A 20,539-nucleotide genomic window follows, 5' to 3' on the forward strand; every position below is an offset into this window, starting at 1 on the left:
GCCGTCCACTGATGGTCCTTCCAATGGCTTGGAGGCTTCGTCCCATGTCTCTTCCAGCTTCTGGTTACTGTTCACAACCCTTGGCTTGCCCGTACATCATTCCAACCCTGTCTCTGCCCTTGTCCTTTGTGGCTACAGCTCTGCCCATGTTTCTTTCCTCTTCTGAGAATATCAGCCATTGGGTCAAAGTTCATCCTGACCCTGCTCTAACTTGATGGATTACATCCTCAAAGACCCTAGTTCCGAATCCGTCATCAGTGCCTAGAGTTTGGATTCCTTCATATTTGGGGGGGCACAAATCAACCCACAACTGTAGGTATTGCTCCAATCCTCCTGTAAATTGTAAACTGAGATTCGTGGTAACTTACCCATCAATAAGATACATGGTACCTAAGTATCTACTTACACCTAATTATCACTTATTGTACCTTGACTGTGGTAGGTGCCCTGCTGGGTTCCTACCTAGGTCATTCAACTAGAAGAAGCAGGTGTGGGATTCCATGTAATGTCCTGGCCAGGTCAATTTAGCAGAATGTCTCTGGGAAGGCCTATCCTCCCTCTGCACCCAACATCTCTTGCCTCAAGGTGGCACCATTCTCTGCCTGCGTGTGAGAGCCATGACTGTCAATGACTGGAATTGCCCACATGCAGTAAGTCAGTACAACTGGATGCCTCACTGTGTGTGGGTGATGGTCTGATGGGAAAGTCTCTTCCACCAGCAAGTCACTCTGAGGAAGAACCACCCAGTGAGTAAACCCCATTAAACACCAATGTCACAATTCATGACCTCCCTATAGGGGGCGCCAGGGGGCTAGGATCACTTCTCTATTCTGATTGCCACCTCACTGGGAAGGAGCCTCAGCATGCAGGCTGGGGAGGAACCAAGAGTCTGGAATGGCTACAGATGAGCCAGTGAAATGATCTCATTCTTAAAATGATCTCATTCTGCCTCGAAGTGAAAATGGAAAAAAAAAAACCAGCATTTCCTGGTAGCCATTGGTCATCCTCAATCCCAACTGTGATAACACAGCTGGGGGCAAAGGCTGAGACAGTAAATCTCCCCTCTCAGCTTTTCCTGACACCAACCGTGATAACACAGCAGGAGGGGCGGGGGAGTGGCTCAGACAGTAAGTCACGCCCCTTGCCAGCACAGAGGCCTGAAGTCCATCCCCATGGGAAAACACCAGATTAGTTGTAAGCAACTGTAATCCCAGCGCTGGGGAGGCAACGATGAGAGGATCCCTGGGGCTCACTTCCCAGCCAATGAGAAACCCCGTCTCCAATGAGGCAGATGGCACTTGTGGGATTACAATGGATAATCCATTCGTTATAAGGGATAATGTTCTCTGGCTTCGGCACGCAGATTCACACACAGGCACACACATCTGCATGAATGCGTGCATACCCATACTCAAACACAGACACACTAAAAACAAAACAACAACTGAACCAAACACCTTAAGGCTCTTGGTGACAATTCTGAGGACCTGGGGTTGATCCCCGGGATCCATTTGGTAGGAGGAGAGAATTGACTCCTGCAGGCTATCCACGAACACACACTTGTGCTCACATACACATGAGGACACAAGTGCGTGTGCATGTGCGCGTGCACGGGTGCACGGGTGCACACACACGTGTAACTAAATGTCATTTGAAATTTTAAACCTGCATAAATACACACACACGCCAGTCTTATGAACACAGTGGCTCTGACCCAGAACCTTCACGCAATGACTGAGGCCCAGTAGGTCCCTAAGCTCAACATGGGGAGGGGGGAATAGTGAACAAAACACTTTACCCTGTGTCACGAATGACGCCCACTCCCTGTGCGAATCCAGGCAAGTTATTTCTCTTCTAGGAGCCTCAGTTTCCTTCCCTGTAAAATGGGGGTGCCAGCATTCACCCTAAAATACCATTGAGTGAGGAACCACACATGCTCTTTCACCCTTGCTTCTGAGGAGAGACTGTGAGGGACAGACAAGAGGGAAGCGGTGTCTGGGGTTTAATCTTACGTCCCCTGTGCACCCGTATTTCTACTTAAAAGTCCTTGCTTAAATACAAACATGGGAGAGCCCTCAACAGGATGTCCAGACATGGCGGGGACACTGTGCATACTTCAGTCTGCTGGGTATTATCTCACTGAAACTCATTCTCCTTTCCCTCACTCAACACAGATGGTGGGGGACACTGGTGGGCAGGGCTGGGGATGCCTGTAGCACTTTGCTGCCTGCCTTTGCTGTTTGAGAAGTTCAGCCTGGGGCACAGAGTGCTAGGCACTATGATGATATGATAAGTACTGTTGAGAACCAGTCAGCCTGAGGCTATTCTAGGAAGGGACTTGGTCCTAAGTCTCCTCAAGCAGGACAAGGTATGCAGGAGAAAGGAGGGAAAAGCAGGCTTACCCATTCCAGGAAAGTGTGTAACTAAGAGAAGCGGCAGGAAAAGAATTTAACCAGTTTTGTGATCCTCAGAACTTGGTCCTTAGCGTTTACATGCAAAGCATCCCCACCCTCAGCCCAGGTTCCTGCATTTAAACAGTTAGTTGGTCCTTACCTCAGAGGTTTGGAGCCTTTGGTTGGCAGAGGTGCGTCACTGGGGTGGGCCTGCGGAGGTCTGGCTGCTTTCTGTGACAGAGTCTGTGCCCTGTGTGCCTCTGTGACGTCTGTTTCTTCCCTGATCTCACATACCTAAGCCACGAGGTTATAGTGGTCCCTCCCTTACGTTGGCTCTAGCAGGCATTTTACCACAGGTGTGAGAAAAGTCATTCCTACGCATCGTAATGGATGTCACGATTCTAAGGTTATGATTGAGAGCGTATGTTTGTCAAGAGTTTAAGAGTACTTTTGTTGTTAGGTGTTGAGACATACCCCTCTAGTCCCAGTACTCAGGACAAGACAGGAGGGAGACGGGACAAGACTCAGGAGATGGGAGGCAAGTTCGAAGTCTGCCAGGGCTTCATAGGAAGAACTTGTCTTTTGTGCCTTTACTCCCAGCACTCAGGAGGCAGGAGGATCTTTGTGAGTTCAAGGCCAGCTTGCACAGGCTCCAAAGCTACAGAGAAACCCTGTCTCAAAAACAAACAAACAAAAAAGGAAGAACTGTCTCATAAAACAAAAACCAAGCAAATGAAAAAACCAAACAAATGAAAAGGAATATTTTATCCAAATTTATTTGTTTTTAAAATTCAATTCTCTTTAAGATTTTTTTTTTAAAAAAGGTACAGGTTTTATGTGACCTGGGCTGGCCTTGGATTTTCTGTTAATCTAGAAAGTCCTAATCTCGCCTCTTCTTCCTAAATGCTGGGATTACAAGCACAGGCCTTCGTGCTCCGCTTTCAGATTCTCTGTGTTCTGTTCTTTTTATACCCATGAAGTTTCACCATGAAGAGGTGGAATGGAGTTCTCCCCTCTGGCTCCCTTGGTTTAGCACAGACGTCAAGGCTAGCATGGGACAGAGCCGGCTTAAGGGGCTGAATGTATGCTCTTGAAACAGCGCCACCTATAGGCACCTGCTCCAAATAACATCTCACCAGGACCCAGGTGGGTGGCTGAAACAGTCCTCTAAAAGGGAACCTAAGAGCAGAGTTGCCTTGTATTCCTTGCACATCGTGGGATAAATAAAACAGAAGACTGACACACTCATGAGGTAACATCCAATAGAAGTCTTTTTCTTGAAGAAACAAAAGCTTGGCCAAACAGAATTCTTGTTGTCCTGTGTTCCCTTATGGGGCCAATCCATTTCACAAGCAACTTTGAAGGAAGCAGAACTAAGTATTTCACCTTGTCAGTTACAGTTCATAAAAAAATAGGTTCTGTTTTTAGCTTAAAACAGCTATCCCTCTACAACTTAAATACAAAAAGAATTTTTTTACAAACAGCCAGTAGCAGCAAAAAATAAAAAATAAAAAGTCAAACATTTGTAAACAAAACTTTAGCAACAACCTTATGCCTAGTAACAAAACTTCCATAGTTCTTGAAAGCATTAAATATATACAAGAGGGGAATTATTTTCATCTTTCCCTTACTATAAAGTACTTAGTATCTGAAACAATGTTACCAGGAGCAGACACAATTTGGTATGGTCATAAATCGCTTTGAACAAATGCTTCAGGGCCGTCATGTCCCCGTAGAGGGCAAGCTCTCCAGATGCTGTCTCCGAGCTGTGATCCTGGCACAGCGGGGGCATCTCGAAGACTGGAAACACTGTTTGTGAAAGCAAGCCCTGCACCCTGCAAGCAAGGGGGCCAGTGGTCAGAAATGTGCTCCTTAATTTCTCACATACAGATAGATACTTGTTCCCGTGGTGGTGTGGGGTTAGGGAGGGGCTGGGACCCTGAGTCCAGAACACAGGGTCTTATAGGGAAAAAAAATCAACCCTGCCAAAACTCTCAGGGCTATCAGTGACTCAACTGTTCTTGACTATGAATGAGGCTCAGGAGCCTGGTGGATGTGGTCGATACCACCTACTTCCAGATCAGCCCAAGCACTAGGGACAGTTCCCCTCATCTTAACTTGGTGGCTGATGGCTCTTGCGAGGTGGCATCCATGCTCCTGAAATGTCTCTAAGCGGACAGAGCTGCCTCATCTCAAGTCATGTTCTTTTCTTGGCACTAGCCTGAATCCAGTCACTGGTTGCTGTGAAGTTTGAAGACCCAGCTATCTCTGAAAGCTGGGACAATGCTGAACAGCTACCCCCATTGCCACCCAGAGCTCTGTAAGATGGCCCCGGGCTTCTTGAAGCCTACCACTATGCAATAGTGCCCCTGTCCAGGTCTGCTATTTTCATATCCCCACGGGCCTGCCTGGAAATCCCAGGCTGAAGTCTCTTTTCTGGGGAACTTGTCTGCAAGACTAGAACATCCTGAGAAGAGGCCATGTTGACATAAAATATGAAGAAAGGGTTCCCCATGAACATCCCTCCCACGCACGCAACAGAATTTAGAGAGCATGGGATTCCCGCAACAGCCCCATCTGTAAAGAGACAAATAATTAGGACCAGGAGATAGCTCAGTTGGTAAAGTACTTGCCACATAAATATGAGGACCTGGATTCAATCGCCCAGAGCCCACATACAAAGTTGGGTGTGGTGGCACATGCCTGTAACTCAGTGTTGAGATGACAGAGACAGGAGGATTGCAGGGACTGTGGACCAACCTAGCATATTCTAGGTGAGTTCGAGGCCAGTGGGAGACCCTGTCTCAGAAACAAAGATGGATTGTGCCTGAGAGATGACACCCAAGGGTGGCTTCTGGCCTCCACACACATGCATACACACTGGCCCATACACATGAACGTACATGCACACGTACATATAAGAGCCAGTATCAAATGTTTTAGACTTTGAGAGCCATTTTGTCTCTGTGGTGGTTTGACTAAGTATGCCCCCCCGCCATAGACTCATGTGTTTGAATGCTTGGACCACAGGGAGTGGCATTATTAGGAGATGTGGCCTGGTTGGAGGACGTGTGTCACTGTGGGCGTGGGCTTTGAGGTCTCCTATGCTCAAGCTACACCCAGTATGGAACACAGTCTCCTGCTGCCTGTAGATCAAATTATAGAGCCCTCAGCTCCTTCTCCAGCACCAAGCTTCTGCTTGCACACTGCCCTGCTTCCCACCATAATGATAATAGACTAAACTTCTGAACCGGTAAGCCAACCCTGGTTAAATGTCTTCCTTTGTAAGAGTTGCTGTGGTCACTGTGTCTCTTCACAGCAAGAGAAACCCTAACTAAGACAGTCTCTGTAACAACAGGTTCACTCCACCACTACGCTTTAAGAACAGAGATAACCCTTCAGAGTTGGGTGGAATTGTAATCTAGTAAAAACTGGTGGTGGGTGGCAATGGGTCAAACTGGGACTATCCTCTCCATCCAACACCCCAAGAAATATCATTCTTTATCCCTCTCTGCAAAATATGCCTTGCTGTGGACCCCAAGCTTTACCGCCTCCAATCCACCCTCGAACGCACACTGCATCACTGCCCTGTATGGAGATAAGGGGCTGAGGCATCATTTGGTTGAAGTTAGTATTGGGATTTTAGATACTTGGCTATTAAGGGATTATGAAGCTGATGTTATTAAAGTACCTGGGCATCTTACGCAAGTCATGGTCTGGAACGGGAAGATGACGGTCGTACTCTGACAAAACTCACAGATGAAGCCCTTTCCCTGGCACAGCTGCAAAAGAAGGCATCTAAGGTCACACGTTGACACTGCTGCTGGTGCTGGCCAGACTGGGCGACCATTTACACAGAACCGTAGAAGCTTCAATTGTTAGTGTCTATGCATTTAGCCTTTAGGACAATGGATCAGAATAACAACAACAAGAAGAAAAACCACATTCTATAATGCTGCTTCAGGGCAGAGTGGCCTCTTACAGAGTGTGGGCATTCAAACTAAGAAGCTACAGGGTCCCATCTTGCATCCCAGCAGAGAGGCTTTGGTTAGCTAATACAAGATTCTGTCTGATTCAATGCTCTCCCTGCTCAGGGCGGGGAAAGTTAGATGTGATCAAGAGTCAAATGAGAAGCGTCTCCCTCCCTAGATCCTGGCACTAGGAAAGGAACCTGTCCCAGGGGATCCTTCACCTCACAGCTGGCCACGTGGGCAAGAGAAGACTTCAGGATGTCCTTAAGCAAGGGTGCCAGCAGTCCTCTCTTGGTCCTGAGGAGGTCCTCCATGGAGAACAGATGGCATTCACCAGTCAGATGGCTGGGAACCTGCTCAAACTCTTTCAGCACACTGCCAGAGAGGAGACAGTTCCCTGAGTCACCTACACTCTTTCCCAATTAAAAGGCTCTCTTGGGGCTGGGGCAATGGCTCAGTCACTAGAATGCTTGTTTTGTAAGCACAATAAGGAGATCTATTGATGAGACACCCACCACCAACCTCTGGTCTGCACATGCACATAAACACACATAAAATCTCTACCCATAAATTCATGTCTCAGCCTTTACTGACCTTTTGCTTTTGATAATGTGTCTGTGATGTAAATTTAACCATCCTCCTATTACTGAACACCTAGTAGGTTTCTATGTTATTTCTTATTTTAAATGTATATTTTAACTAAATTTCTTCCCATCTCTGTAAGAATAGCCCTCGGGTAAGCATTGAGAAGTAGTTTCGGGAAGCCATGATCTCACTCAGTGAGACATGCATCCTGCCTCTACGTGAGGGGCATTTCGTAGGCCCTGGAAACCCTCACACCACTACTCACAAGAGACAGACAGCAGCCTATCCCTTGGTGGGTGGATTTAAAAAAAATCAATATGCACACACAGCCGAATGCTACTCGGTCTTCAAAAGGGCTGGAGTCCTGACACATGGGGCTATGTGGATGGACCCTGACAACATGGAAGTGAAATAATCCAGTGATAAGAGGACATTTATTCTATGAACCACATACGTAAAGTACTTAGAGTGGTCAAATTCATCGAGAAAGAATGTGGGTTGCCAGGGGCCGGGATGCAAGAGGAGAGAAAGGGACGGTGGAATGGCTACAGAGATGGGGTTTTGCAAGAGGCAGGAGTTCTGCAGATGGACCGTGGTGGTGGCAACACAATTGGAAACACCCTCAATCTCCATGGACTGTGCACTGAAAGTGGGTGGGGCAATACAACTCCATTGCTGGGGTCCAGCACAATCTATTGCATATATTTATATTCTGTATATACTCTAGCCACAAGGTATTTACTTTATCCTTTTCCTGTCCTTTTTTTGTATTAAAAAGACTCATTTTTGTTTGTTTACTTCAGTGCTGGGGGTCAAGAATAAAAGGTTCCAGGGAGTTGGAGGAACTGTGGCAGCCAGGCAAGGAAGCACACCTGAGCTGGGAGTGGGGAGAGCGTTCCCGCTGGGGATCTTACCTGTCAGCAAACCTGCAAGTCCTCAACAGCTTCTTGATATGAAACAGTTGCTCCCGGATGTCCTAAGGCAAGAAGTCAACCCCTGAGAATGAGATGATGTGTGGCCACTGGCAACGAACATGGCAAACCTTCAAGTTATTTGAAATACTATGCTGGTAAGCAAAAATCAACTTTCAAGGAAACATAACTGAATCCTGGGATCCAGCATCCTGAATGGACGCAGGTTCTGTGGAGCCTTGGGCCCCCGCAGGTGAGAGACCATTCACTCCACAGCCTATCTGCCTTGTTGAGGGTCGGGAGACTCTCTGAAACCAGAGTGACAGGCATCTCCTCCTATGGGGGGAGCCCTCTTCCTACCCTTGCTTCCTCCTCCATGGAGGCATCCGCTCACCTTCACCCTATCCAGTTCCTTGGCTTTTGCATAGAGGCTGTGGTGCCCGCCTTGCAGGTTGAAGACAGGCTGGTGCCATATGCTGTCTAGTAGCCTTTTCGAGAAGTTGCTGACTGGGTACTTCCTGAAGTCCCACATCGTCAGGATCCTGGCAGGGATCCAGGACTCTGCCAATGAGTGGCAGCTGTCACAGAAGTACTTGCCCAGATATTCACAGTACCGGAGCCGCTTCACAAACTCTGTGGAGGGCAGGAGGGTGAGACCATGTTCATGATGCTAGGAACCTGCCCTTCGCCACCTCCCCACTCCTACGCCGGCTTCAGACTCAGACCACTGCCCACAGTGGCAAAGCCAGGTTCAACAGCCAGACAGCATTGCTGGGACATGGGCATGGGGATTTCACTACAGCCATTTGTGACTTTGCAGGGATGAGACAGAGGCCAGAGAAACGGAATCCTCCCAAACACTTTTGGACTTGGAAAACGGGCTCTGTGAATCACAGTGCAGCGAGAACCTTTCGTGTGGGGTCTGGGAATCTGGTGGAGTGTGCAGATGCCACCTGCTACTGACAGGAACTCCAAAGACAGCTCAGAATCTCTTAGGCTAATAAACTGCGACCCAGAGACATTGGGGATAGCCCACATATGAAGATCACAGTCTAAAGCGGGGTACTCATGGTGTTAGGATGTAGCTGGCCGAAGGGCTTTTTTTTTTTTTTCCTTTTTTAAAATATAAATTTAGGGATTGGGCAGAGAGTACCTAGACTATAAATCACGGAGGAGGGCACAGAGAGAGTACCTAGACCTTCCCCCCAGAAAGCTAACGATGCACATCTCTGTGCCATGGGGAAAACTACTTATTTCTTGCACTTTTGAATCTGCTAAAACAAACACATAGTGCTTCTGGAATCTCTCTAATAAAATGTTTTGATGCATAAAAGATGTAGGGATGGCGGTGACATTATGGTGTCCTCACAACCTGGGCTAAGAAGGAAAACAACACAGCCCAAGTCTCCCGTGCAGCCGTCCCTCTGAGCCAACTCTTGGTGTTTGCCATTCCTGCTTTGATGTGTGCCTCTATGTAGTCGAGATAGCACAAGGTGTGATTCTAGTTCTTATGTCTGTTAGCTGCATGGTGAGAAAGAACAATAGAATGGGTGGGAAGGCGGTGACTAACGCCCTAGCACACTGTAGACACCCATGGCCATGTTCCTAATAATGCCTCGAAGAATGGCAGGAATGAGTCTCCTCTGGGCACTTAACCTGTTCCCCAAGCTGGTTATAGGTTAATATATGTCACTCTATGCTCATAATTCCGTGACTTAGGAGCTTGTGTTCTCTTTTTAAGGAAAACACAGGACAGTGAAGACAAGTGTCACCGTAGGGACACCCAGGCAGTGAACAGGCAAGCTCAGTTGACATCCAGTGTATAGCCAGCGTATCCTGCTCCTCCCTGGGTTCTGGTGCTGAAGGGGAAGAGGAAGAGCCGATGTCTCTGCACTTGCTGAATTATCCTTTGGGGAGAGGTTTGCTAAACAGTGAAATCTCCAACAAAACCAATTACAAAAGCACAGTACTCTGCGTGCCACCTGAAGGCAGACTCTGCCCTGGTAACCCTCATCCCTGATCAGACTTGCCATGATGGGAAGAGACAGAAGGATATAAGGGAGCAGTAATTTCCTCCTGATATAACCCAGATCTCCCCAACATCTAAGCCCCCAGCATCTCAGTATCCATTCACTCATCCACTCACCAAGCCTCACTGAATGCCCACTGTGCTGTCATGGGTACAGCACGGATGATGTCATCACTCTTCCTAAGACTGTTAGGGCAGAAAAATGGAAGGTTCCTAAACCAGCGACTCTCAGCCAGGGTGACTTTTACTCCCTTGGGGGGCATTGGCAAGTTCCTGGAGCCATTTCACTGGTCACTGTCTAGGGGGCTGCTAAGGGATCATGTAATTCTGCTCCAAACCTCAAACCCTGCCCCCCCCCCAATTCAGCAGAACTGGAGTTAGAAACCCCCCTCCCACAGCTGTTTTCATTTATTTATTTATTTATTTATTTATTTATTATTGATTGATTGATTGATTTTTGGTTTTTCGAGACAGGGTTTCTCTGTAGCTTTGGAGCCTGTCCTGGAACTAGCTCTTGTAGACCAGGCTGGTCTCGAACTCACAGAGATCCGCCTGCCTCTGCCTCCCGAGTGCTGGGATTAAAGGCGTGTGCCACCACCGCCGGCTCCACAGCTGTTTTCTATCTCACAGAGTCAGTGACATGGAAAATGATTCTAGAATTGGGCTGTCAAACAAAACCTTTTGAAGACATGGTGATGCACTGTTGTCCCACACGGCTGCCATGACATGGGCCAAGGGTGACTAAGAAACTGAAGTTTAAATTTCAATTGACTTTGAGTTTATGATGCCACATGGGCAGGCAGCTGCCATATTGGAGACTGCAGTTCTCGGATAAAGCTGACCAGAGAGAAATAGTACCTAGATGCACTATGCAAAATTTAAATTGGAACCTGAGCCATACATGATGATGTCTGGCAGATAGGGAGAGTGGACCAGAGGAGATAATAGTGGGACTTGCTGTTGCTATTTTGTTGTGATAACTACCTACAATCCTTCCTTTTAGAATGTTGAGTACAGGGTTGTCTTAGTTGGGGTTTCTATTGATGCAATGAAACACAATGACCAAAAAGCAAGTTGGGGAGGAAAGGGTTTGTTTGGCTTACACTTCTGCATTATAGCTCATCATTGAAGGAAGTCAGGACAGGAACTCAAGCAGGACTGGAACCTGGAGGCAGGAGCTGATGAAGAGGCCATGGAGGGGGCGCTGCTTTCTGGCTTGCTCCTCATGGCTTGCTCAGCCTGCTCTCTTATAGAACCCACGACCACCCCAACCCAGGGAATGGCACCGCCCGAAATGGACTGGGCCTTCCCCAATCATTAACTAATTAAGAAAATGCCTTATAGCTGGATCTTAGGGAGCTTTTTCTCAATTAATGTTCCCTCCTTTCAGATAACTCTAGTTTGTGTGTCAAGTTGACAGAAGACCAGCCAGCACAGAGGTAGAAGGTTAAATGGCCTGTATGTAAGATTGGAGGGGGACTCAGGAAGAATGTCAACAGAATGTGGAATTTTGGACTGAACTCTGAAATGGATAAAGACTATGGGCCACCGTCTTCTGAAATCTGGTAAAGTCTGAAGTTAACCTGAGGGGATTGAGCCAGACTTAACATCTCAGGTGTAATGATTGCCCTGTGATTGGCATTGACAGAAGCTAGGGAAGATGGCTTGGGAGCCCTTCGCACTGTTTCTGAAACTCTTCTGTAAGTCTAAACGATCTCAGAATTCAAAGTGGAAACAATCAGAATCAGACAAAGTTTTCAGGAGAAGCGCTAGATCGCTTCGGTAGATGACGTCACCTACTTACTCTGCACCTCCTCTGCAGAGTTTCCTTCTCCTCAGCCACCTTCCCAGTGGCCCCAGGCCCTTTGCATGTGCTGAGTACCCCATGTCCTGGAGATAATCACCTCCTTATGAAACCTCTCATTCTCCTCTCCACCTCCACCTCAGATTAAGTTTCTCCGCTGTGAATTCCACAGCAGTCTTGCCTTCCCCTTTCCTTATCTTGCCCTCCAAGCTGAGTAGCAGATTCTGTGAGGGTGGAATCTGCATGATTCCCCACTGTACTGACAGAATTTCAGTGAACTTAGGAAGGTATCAAACGATCGATGGAGTTGGTCATATCTACGTAGTTTCTGAGCCATGCATTTGACATTTTGGATGGCGTTAGGATGTACAGATTAACTAACAGACCTGCTTCTTGGTAGACTAGCTAGAAAAACTGAGTCATTTGAGGAAAATCTCTGTGACTGTGGTACATTCATGTGCAGTGAGATAGAAGAAGCGGGGTTGGTTCTGCTTTCAGTTCTAATCTCTTGAAATAGACATCTTTGCTGGAGACCAAGAAATGCCCTGTCTCAGCTAAAAATCTTTCACGGGTAAGACAAGTTTGCAGGCTCTTGGCCAGCCCAGGAATGAGTCACCATGTGCTCTCTCTGAGAAGTCTTGCCAGGAGCCATTTGTTTACTCTGTGGGTGTGTCTGGGGTGGGGGAGGGAATCATCTATGAGCCAGCATGGCCCTGAGGCTGGAGATGAACAGTGAACAAAACCAACAATGTCTCTGCCTTCTTGGAGCTTACTGGTGATGGAGACAGAGAATAATCTGTACATAAAGCTAAGAGTATTCTAGGGATGGATGCCATGCTGGGAGTAAACAGTCTTGAGACTGATTGAATGAAGCACAAAAACTACTGAATGTGGCCAGGTGGGTACATCCCATGGGGCAGCTAGGGAAAATTCACAGGAAGAAGGAGGAGGAGGAAGTGAAGAAGAGGGAGAGAGGAAGAAGAAGAGTAGGATTAAAAAAAAGAGGGTAAAGATGTGAAGGAAGCCAAGAGTCATAGGGGAGTCTCCAGGAAGGGCATTCTGGGGAGAGGAAGCAATAGGTTCAAATGCCTAAATCAGGAGTGGTTGGGTTCTCCAAGTGCCTAGCGGAGAAAGCAGCCAGGATGCTGGTCCTCCTGGCTCCTCACTAGTCACGCAGCTTTAGTGGATGATGATGGTGTCCTAGTGAAAGACAGCATCACTTCCACACATCCATCACAACATGCTCACACCGAAAAATCTCCTGTCCCGCACCAAAACCATGTACCGTCCAGCTCTGCCTATCGGCACTGTTGACCCACACTTACTGGGCTGTATCGGAGTCCCGCATCCGGCACAGAAGAAATTCTGGGCCACCACCGCTATGTCCCTCCTGAGGATGAAAGTGGCAGCTGTTAGCATTCCAGAGCTGATCAGGGCAGCATTTTTTCATTGATAACAAAGCAGTCGGCCTCAGTAGGCGTCATGGTGGGCTCCTTGGCGTGGGGTGCTTAATTTTGTCATTTTTTTTCATTTTGAGAGAATTTTATACTTATCCAATATGGTTGTCTAGTTAAACAAGGCCAGGTTATCAAATGCTCCTTCCTGCGAAGAGTGTTCTGGGAACACCAGTGCCCTGATTTCAATGGTGACCTAGAATTATGGGCACAGTGGGGCCCAGGAAACATTGCTCCATAGCCCTGAAGTTCACATGAGGGAACACGAGAACAGAAAAACTGCATGTGGCTCAAATATGTTGCCTGTAACCTTTGTCTGCAATCCATTACCTATTCTCAGGACAAATCACAATTGAACTACTATGTACACACAATGCGTCCTGCCAAATATGCGCACACTATATAAGTTTACTCCCTTCTTGTATAATTTTAGCTGTCTCGGAGAGCCTGTGATGTTATGGAATAAAGATTTTACTCATGTCCCACTACATTTCTCAATTATGGACAATCTCCTCGAGATTAAATTCTTCTCTCAAAACGTGCACGCATTCATTGTTTGTTTTGTTTTGTTTTGTTTTGTTTTTTTCTCCATTGCATGCTAGCCAGTCTGGGAAAGAGAAAGGTCTCATCATTTGAAACCGTTGCTTTTGGTTTTGGTTTCAGTATCAGCCACTTAGAATCCTCTTTGGGCCGATTTGATCTAGAGGTGTTAGGGAACTTTCAGAACTGGGGAGGGAGAGTCACACTCCTAACGCATGGGACCGCCTCTGTGCCTCCCCCCATCCCCAAAGCTCACAACAGAGCGCCAAAACAAAGCCAGAAACATCTTCTCCTTTGTCCCCCAGTACATTGGTTTTGCTTCATCTGCTTCCATAGGAATCAGGTGGGTCCCGTCACGTGTTCCAAGTAGAACCCGCATCCCGGGCAGCACCCACACTTACTTGACTGGCGTGTGAACGGTAAGTATGATTTGAAATCGAGGGGGGACCCAGTCTTCAGCCCCTGGGACCCTAGACTTAGGCATGAGTTCCTGTGTTGTGTCCACACCAGAGTCCAAGTCTTCACCAGCATGCTCTTCAATCTCCACCTGCATGACACGTGGGAGGATTCAGGGATGACCTCAGAAAGCATTCCAGGTGCTTAATTGAAAAGAACTCTTCAGTGTGTTTCCCATAAGAATTTACCACCAGAACTTGGAACTGGTTTTAGCTGATCTGAAGGATTTGACAAAGGTCCTTTACTCTCCAGCTGAGTGCCCCCTCTTTTTTTTTTTTATGATTCTGTGTTTTGTGTGCCTGGTGCCTGTGCAGGCCAGAAGAGGGTGTCAGAACCCCTGGGACTGGAGTTCTTTGCCCTTGTGAGCCGCCGGCTGTAGGAGCTGGGAGCTCACATTGCAAGAACATCCGTGCTCTCAGCCACTGCGCCTGGGCCCACCTGTTTTAGTATTTATAGCTCCTTTGTTCCCAGACTTCCCATGTGGTGAGGAGGGCTCTGTGACCAGGGCCACTCCGTGACAGAAGTGGCCTCCAGAGACAAAAGTAGCAGCCAATCAGAGAGCCTTTCCACGGTCTTGCTGCAGAAAACCCTGACTTACAAAGCTCAACAGCTTACTGTAAAATCTTACATTTTTCTGTTGTCATTTAGAATCCAGACTCCTCCAATCCAGAAACCTCCACAATTTGGCCATTATCATTCAAGCCTGTTCCCATGAATCCCAGCTCCCTCCCCCCCCCACACACACACACATACACTATCCACCACACCTGAGTCTGCTCATGGGGCTTCAGACCCGTCCATTTGTGTTCTGACCGCCCTTGCTAGCTCCACCTGGCTAACACCTGGGTCACCATCTAAGCTCTCCAGTCAGCTTGATTCCTCTGATAGAATTAGAGGCCTGCCCACCCTGGCCCTTCCAGAGAGGTGTTTTTGTTTGTTTAATTTTTACTTTTGTTTTTTCAACACTTCTTTTGGCATTTACTACCACCAGGGCGCTTCATGTTCTTGCGGTATATCCTGCAAGTAAAGTCTTGCATATTTTCACGTCTGTCAGCTATGAGTGACAGCTGCTTCACCAGTGACCCTCCCTGCCCACCGCCCTGCTCAGGTCTGCCCAGCACTTTAAAATAAGAGTAATAAGAGGGGAAAATGAGAGCAACACCTCAGGATACTTGGGGAGGATCGCAACATCTCAGCAAGCCTGTAATCCCGGCACTAGGGAGTCTGGAGTAAAAAGATTCTGTAAATTCGAGACTGGCCTGGCCTACACAGCAAGACCATTTCTCCAAACAATAACACCATAGTTTGATTCGTTAAGTACATTCCCTGATGTTTAATAGGTGCTCACAATCATTTTGAGACCATCCCAGGAAACATAAACATTTGAATAGAGCAGGCCAAGTGAGAAATTAAGAATGGTTCATTCCACATCAACTGGCTTCCATACTTACTCCTGAGCTGGCCGCTTTCAGGGAACCTGGCAGTTGAGAATTGACTTCCGACAGCACCTGGCACTTCCAGAACCCTCGGAACAACTCTCTGGCTAACAGCCCAGCGGGACTGAAGTCTGACTCACAAGTTGCACTGAAACACAAGAGAAAGAAAAGCTGGACAACTGACTGTACATAGGGTATACAGCCGGGATCTTTGGGAGTTCAACTGTATGTTGAGAAAACCATCGTGCAAGATAGTTATTAGCTGAGCATCTAAAGCAATACAGTTCATCCACAATCAGCAGAGTCATTTATTAAGACCACTGAGACCTGGGGTAGGCTGAAAAGAGCACTGGATTTAAAGTCAGAAAACCAGAGTTCAAATCCTTCTTCTGATGTTTAATAGCATTGTGGGGCTGACCCATCCTTTAATCTCAGCACTGGGGTGACATTGGTAGGGGGATCTCTGTGAGTTCAAGGCCAGTCTAATCTACTTAACAAGTTCCAAGACAGCTGTAGCTACATAGTGAGACCCTGTCAAGAGGGGCGGAGGCACTGTGACATCCTTTTATAAGCCTTAGCTTCCACATCTATAAAACAGGGTTACAAATAAATGCACAGGGGTCGGAGAGAGGACTCAGAAGTTAAGAGCACTTGTTGCTCTTGCAGAGACCCAGGATTTGGTTCCAGCACCTACATGGAGGCTCACAATCATCCATAATTCCAATTCCAGGGGATCAAAGCCTCTCTTCTGACCTCCATGGGCACACGATACACACATGGTACACAAACATACATGCAGGTAAAACACTCATAAAATAAATCTAATTTTGTTTTAAATAGAAGCACAAAGACATATGGAAAACTTGCCTAGCCTTGCAGAATTTTTGTACTCTGTGTGAAGATGTGTTGCTGCGATTGGTATAATAAAAAGCTGAACAACCAATAGCTAGGCAGGAGAGGATAGGCAGGACTTCTGGGCAGAGGAAGTCAGAGGGATGAATCTAGGCACATGGGAAACTCAAGGGAGACACTGAAGAGGTCAGACACACAGTACAGAGTAGAGGTAACCAAGTCACGTGGTTTGAATGTAGATTAATAAAAGCAGGTTCATTTAAGTTGTAAGAACTGGTTAGAAAAAAGCCTAAGCCAAGGCCAAGCTTTCATAATTAATAAGTCTCTGTGGGCTGGTGGTCCTGACAAGAAAGCTTACGACACATATACAATAGCCTTTCACACACCGTATATAAAACACACAGTGACTTTGGGGATGCTGGGCCTTGAATATGGGCTGTGTCCTCCAAAGGTCCAGGTGTTAAGGGATTGGCTCCCAGAGAGATGACTGAAGCTTGGGGAGGTGGAATTTAGCAGGAGGTCTGTAGATCATTGGGGGCAGTAACCACAAAGGATTATAGGGGAACATTCCCCCCTACCCTTGATCCTGCCATGATATTCCAAGCCACTCTACCCTCACTGTCAATGATACTATCTTGTCTTTGAGTTTCCAAAGACAAACAACCTTTTCTCTCTGTAAGTTAGTTGTCTCGGGTATTCATTGCAAACAACGCTACTGTTATGAAGGTGGCTGGCTGACTTCTAGACAGTCTTCCTGGATTAGTTTCTTCTCTTGGTGCTGTGATCAAATGGGGAACACTGCAGAAGGAGAGGTTGGAAAATTGTTAGAGCCAGGGGATTGGGGTGTTTGCTGTGAGGCTGTCTCTAGGAATGTCAGAAAGGATTTATTTTAGCTTCTTCTTCAAGGGACAGTCCACTGTGTTAGAGAAGTCAAGGCATCGGGACCTTGAAGCGGCTCACCACACGGCACAAGCAGTCAGAAGAGAACAGTGAATGTATGCATGCTCGCACTCAGCACTTTCTCCACCCATAGAGTGCAGCTCGCCTTGTCCAGAGGATGGTCCACCATTAACATGGGTCTTCCCACATCAGATAATATAGTCAAGATGATCACCAGAGACAGGCTGAGGGGCCCTACACTTGGGTGATTCTGGATTCTGTCAACCTGACAATTAATGCTAGCCATCCCCGAACCCTGTTTGTGGCTAACCTGGTCACAATATCCAGTATCAGTGACACAGTGGACATGTGGCTCCAAAGAAACCCTCAGCGGTCCATGTGTGTAAGCACAAGAAGACATGTACCTTTTTAAAGAGTTGCAGGGGCGTCTGCCGCATTCTGTGACGTCATTACATTCCCCAAGTTCTGCAAGAAAATGCAAGAAAGGATAACAGGGCCTTTTAGCCTGTCTCACTTGGTTAATTTTATAAGAATACAAAAATAGGAGCCTGCATTCAGGAAATCCGCTGTGGCTAACCACCTACAGACAACAGTGCAAGACTCCAGGTAACCACCAGAGATAGGATTTTTATATAAACTTCATCAAAACCACACAGCAGATCTAATAAATATCTGCATTTTTATTGTTTAGCTCTTACAAGTAAGATGAACAATTATCAAGATGCCAGAGACAAGGAAACAGCTTCTCCTTCGCCGCATCCTGGGAGAGGTTTCCTCAGACATCCCTAACATGGCCTCGTATGTGATGTTTGCTGGTAGGTGTGTGGTATGTGAAGGAGTTGGAAGCAAGGAGGTTCTAAACCTCACCTAACATGACGAACTCATCCGAGTCATGTCTGCAGGCCTCTCTCACCACAGGAGAGGCAGAAAGTGTCTCAGCCAGTGGGCTGACCTGGAGCACAGCACAACCTGGAAAGAAGAAAGAGGGACGATGTCATCAGGAAGTGAGACTGGAGCTGGAGAGATGGGTCAGTTGGCAAAGCATTTGCTGTGCAAGGACCCAAGTGCAGCTCCCAGAATTGACAGGAAAAGCGGATCATGGTAACTTGAGCTTGTAATTCTAACCCTGGGAAGTGGGGGGTGGGGCGCACAGGTAGAACTCACTAGAGTCAGTGAGCTAATCACAGAGTAATAGGCCAATGGTAGAGCTTGTTTTTAAAAAAAAAAAAAAAAAAAAAAAGACAGAGACTTGCATCAGAGCAATGGACTGAGCTCCCAAAGTTCAGTCTAAGAGTGGGAGGAATGAGAACATGAGTAAAGAGGTCAAGACCATGATAGATACACCCACTGCACCCACTGAAACAGTCTACCTGAGCTAATGGGAACTCACCAACTCCAGCTGGACTAGAAAGACTGGGAAGGAACAAGCATAAGACCAAACTAGTTCCTCTGAATGTAGTTGACAGTTGCATGGCTGGGGCAGACTGAGGGGCCACTGGCAATGGCACCAGGATTTATCCCTACTGCATGTACTGGCTTTTGGGGAACCTATTCTCTTTGGATGCATACCTTGTTTAGCCTAGATATAGTAGGGAGGGTCTCGGACCTTCCACCAAGCAATGTACCTTACCCTCTCTGAGGATTGGATGGGGGTGGAGTGGGAGAGTATGTGGAGGGAATGGGAGGAGGGGAGGGAGTGGAAACTTGGATTGGTATGGATAATAAAAAAGGATAGTTTGTTTTCTTTTTTAAAAAAATATATTAAAAGAAAGGAAGGAAGAAAGAGAGTACAAAGGAAGGAGAGGAAGGAAGGAAGGAGACAGTTCCTGATACGAAAATTTTCCTCTGACCTGCACACACACACACACACACACACACACACCCATCATCATCATCATCACCAACATCATCACACACATGTTTAAACACATATGCATGAATACCACAATCAGCAAACAGCTCAATAGTAGAACACCTGCAGGGTGGTGGGGGTGCACGCCTTCAATCCCAGGCAGAGGCAGGTGAAGCTCTGAGTTTAAGGCCAGCCTGTTCTACAGAGGGAGTTCCAGGACTCCCAGGGAGATGCAAAGAAACCTTATCTTGAGAGGTATAGGCTGGAGAATTGCACGTTCAAGCCAGTCTGGTGGACAGTAAGACAGTTTTGAAAGAAGAAGAGGAGGACTGTAGGGAAGAGGAAGGAGGAGAGAAGGAAGAGAAAGAAGAGGAGGAAGGGGGAAAGAACAGCGTAGCTGCCAACTGACAGAAACTGGACCGGTGGCAGGGATAAAGCTGCAGCTTCAAGGATTAAAAGCAGCAGGAAGCTAGTTTAGGATCTCTCATTCACTATAATTGGGTGAAACAGGCTACAATCTGTCTGCTTTGCGGTATGTTTGACAATTCCCCAGTATAACACAAAGTTTAAAATAAAATTAACAGAGGCAAAATAAAAATAAAAAAGCCAAACTGGCCATGAAATACATAGCACAGGGCACATAATTATGCTGGGTTGAGTCATGTCTGTCCGAAGTTCGTGTCCACCTAGAACACGTGAATGTGATCTTATTTGGCAATAGAATCTACACAGACGAAAGGGAGAGTCAAGCCATAGCCTCCCGCCCCTCCTCCCCAGAAGGGGTTTTAGATGAATAGTGTAGCCGTGTTAAATTAGATCTTAACTCTGCCCACCTTGAAGCTAGACATATGATTGTCCTAAGGGAAGCAGAGAAAGTGGAGTGTCTTTAAGCCATACAGGAAGGGCATTAACCTGGAGGATCTGGGGACCCACCAACTGGGCAAGTTGGACAGATGCAGAAAGACACATAAAAAAGCTCAGGAGGCTGAAGAGATGGCTCAGAGGTTAAGAGCATTGCCTGCTCTTCCAAAGGTCCTGAGTTCAATTCCCAGCAACCACATGGTGGCTCACAACCATCTGTAATGAGGTCTGGTGCCCTCTTCTGGCCTGCAGACATACACACAGACAGAATATTGTATACATAATAAATAAATATTTTTTTAAAAAAGAGAAGAAGAAGCTCAGGACTGAAGGTGCAGGTCTCTCAGAGGCATCCACTGAGAGGAGGCAATTGATGAAGACAAAATCTTCTAGAAACTAAACATGGGGGGGGGCAGGGCTGAACGTGGGACTTGTTTTAAGAAATGGATGCAAAGTGTCAAAGTTAGCATTCATTGCTACCTTTGGCGCCCTTTC

General features: G+C 47.0%; 1 protein-coding gene across 1 annotated transcript in view; it reads right to left on the minus strand.

Annotated features, from left to right (window-relative positions):
• Positions 1-3,287: 3,287 nt before the first annotated feature.
• Positions 3,288-20,539, minus strand: part of Rubcnl (rubicon like autophagy enhancer) — a 35,153-nt gene continuing 17,901 nt past the window's right edge. The window contains exons 5-14 of the mRNA XM_038310359.1: positions 18,199-18,300; positions 17,736-17,796; positions 15,595-15,727; positions 14,089-14,234; positions 13,019-13,083; positions 8,255-8,493; positions 7,864-7,925; positions 6,586-6,739; positions 6,085-6,175; positions 3,288-4,228 (exon numbers count right to left, since the gene is read on the minus strand). Coding sequence (XP_038166287.1) covers positions 4,116-4,228; positions 6,085-6,175; positions 6,586-6,739; positions 7,864-7,925; positions 8,255-8,493; positions 13,019-13,083; positions 14,089-14,234; positions 15,595-15,727; positions 17,736-17,796; positions 18,199-18,300 — 1,166 coding nt within the window. The 3' untranslated portion in view covers positions 3,288-4,115. The remainder of the gene's footprint in view (positions 4,229-6,084; positions 6,176-6,585; positions 6,740-7,863; positions 7,926-8,254; positions 8,494-13,018; positions 13,084-14,088; positions 14,235-15,594; positions 15,728-17,735; positions 17,797-18,198; positions 18,301-20,539) is intronic.

Source organism: Arvicola amphibius, chromosome 13 (assembly GCF_903992535.2).
Source record: "Arvicola amphibius chromosome 13, mArvAmp1.2, whole genome shotgun sequence".
In the NCBI taxonomy this organism is placed as follows: Eukaryota; Metazoa; Chordata; class Mammalia; order Rodentia; family Cricetidae; genus Arvicola; species Arvicola amphibius.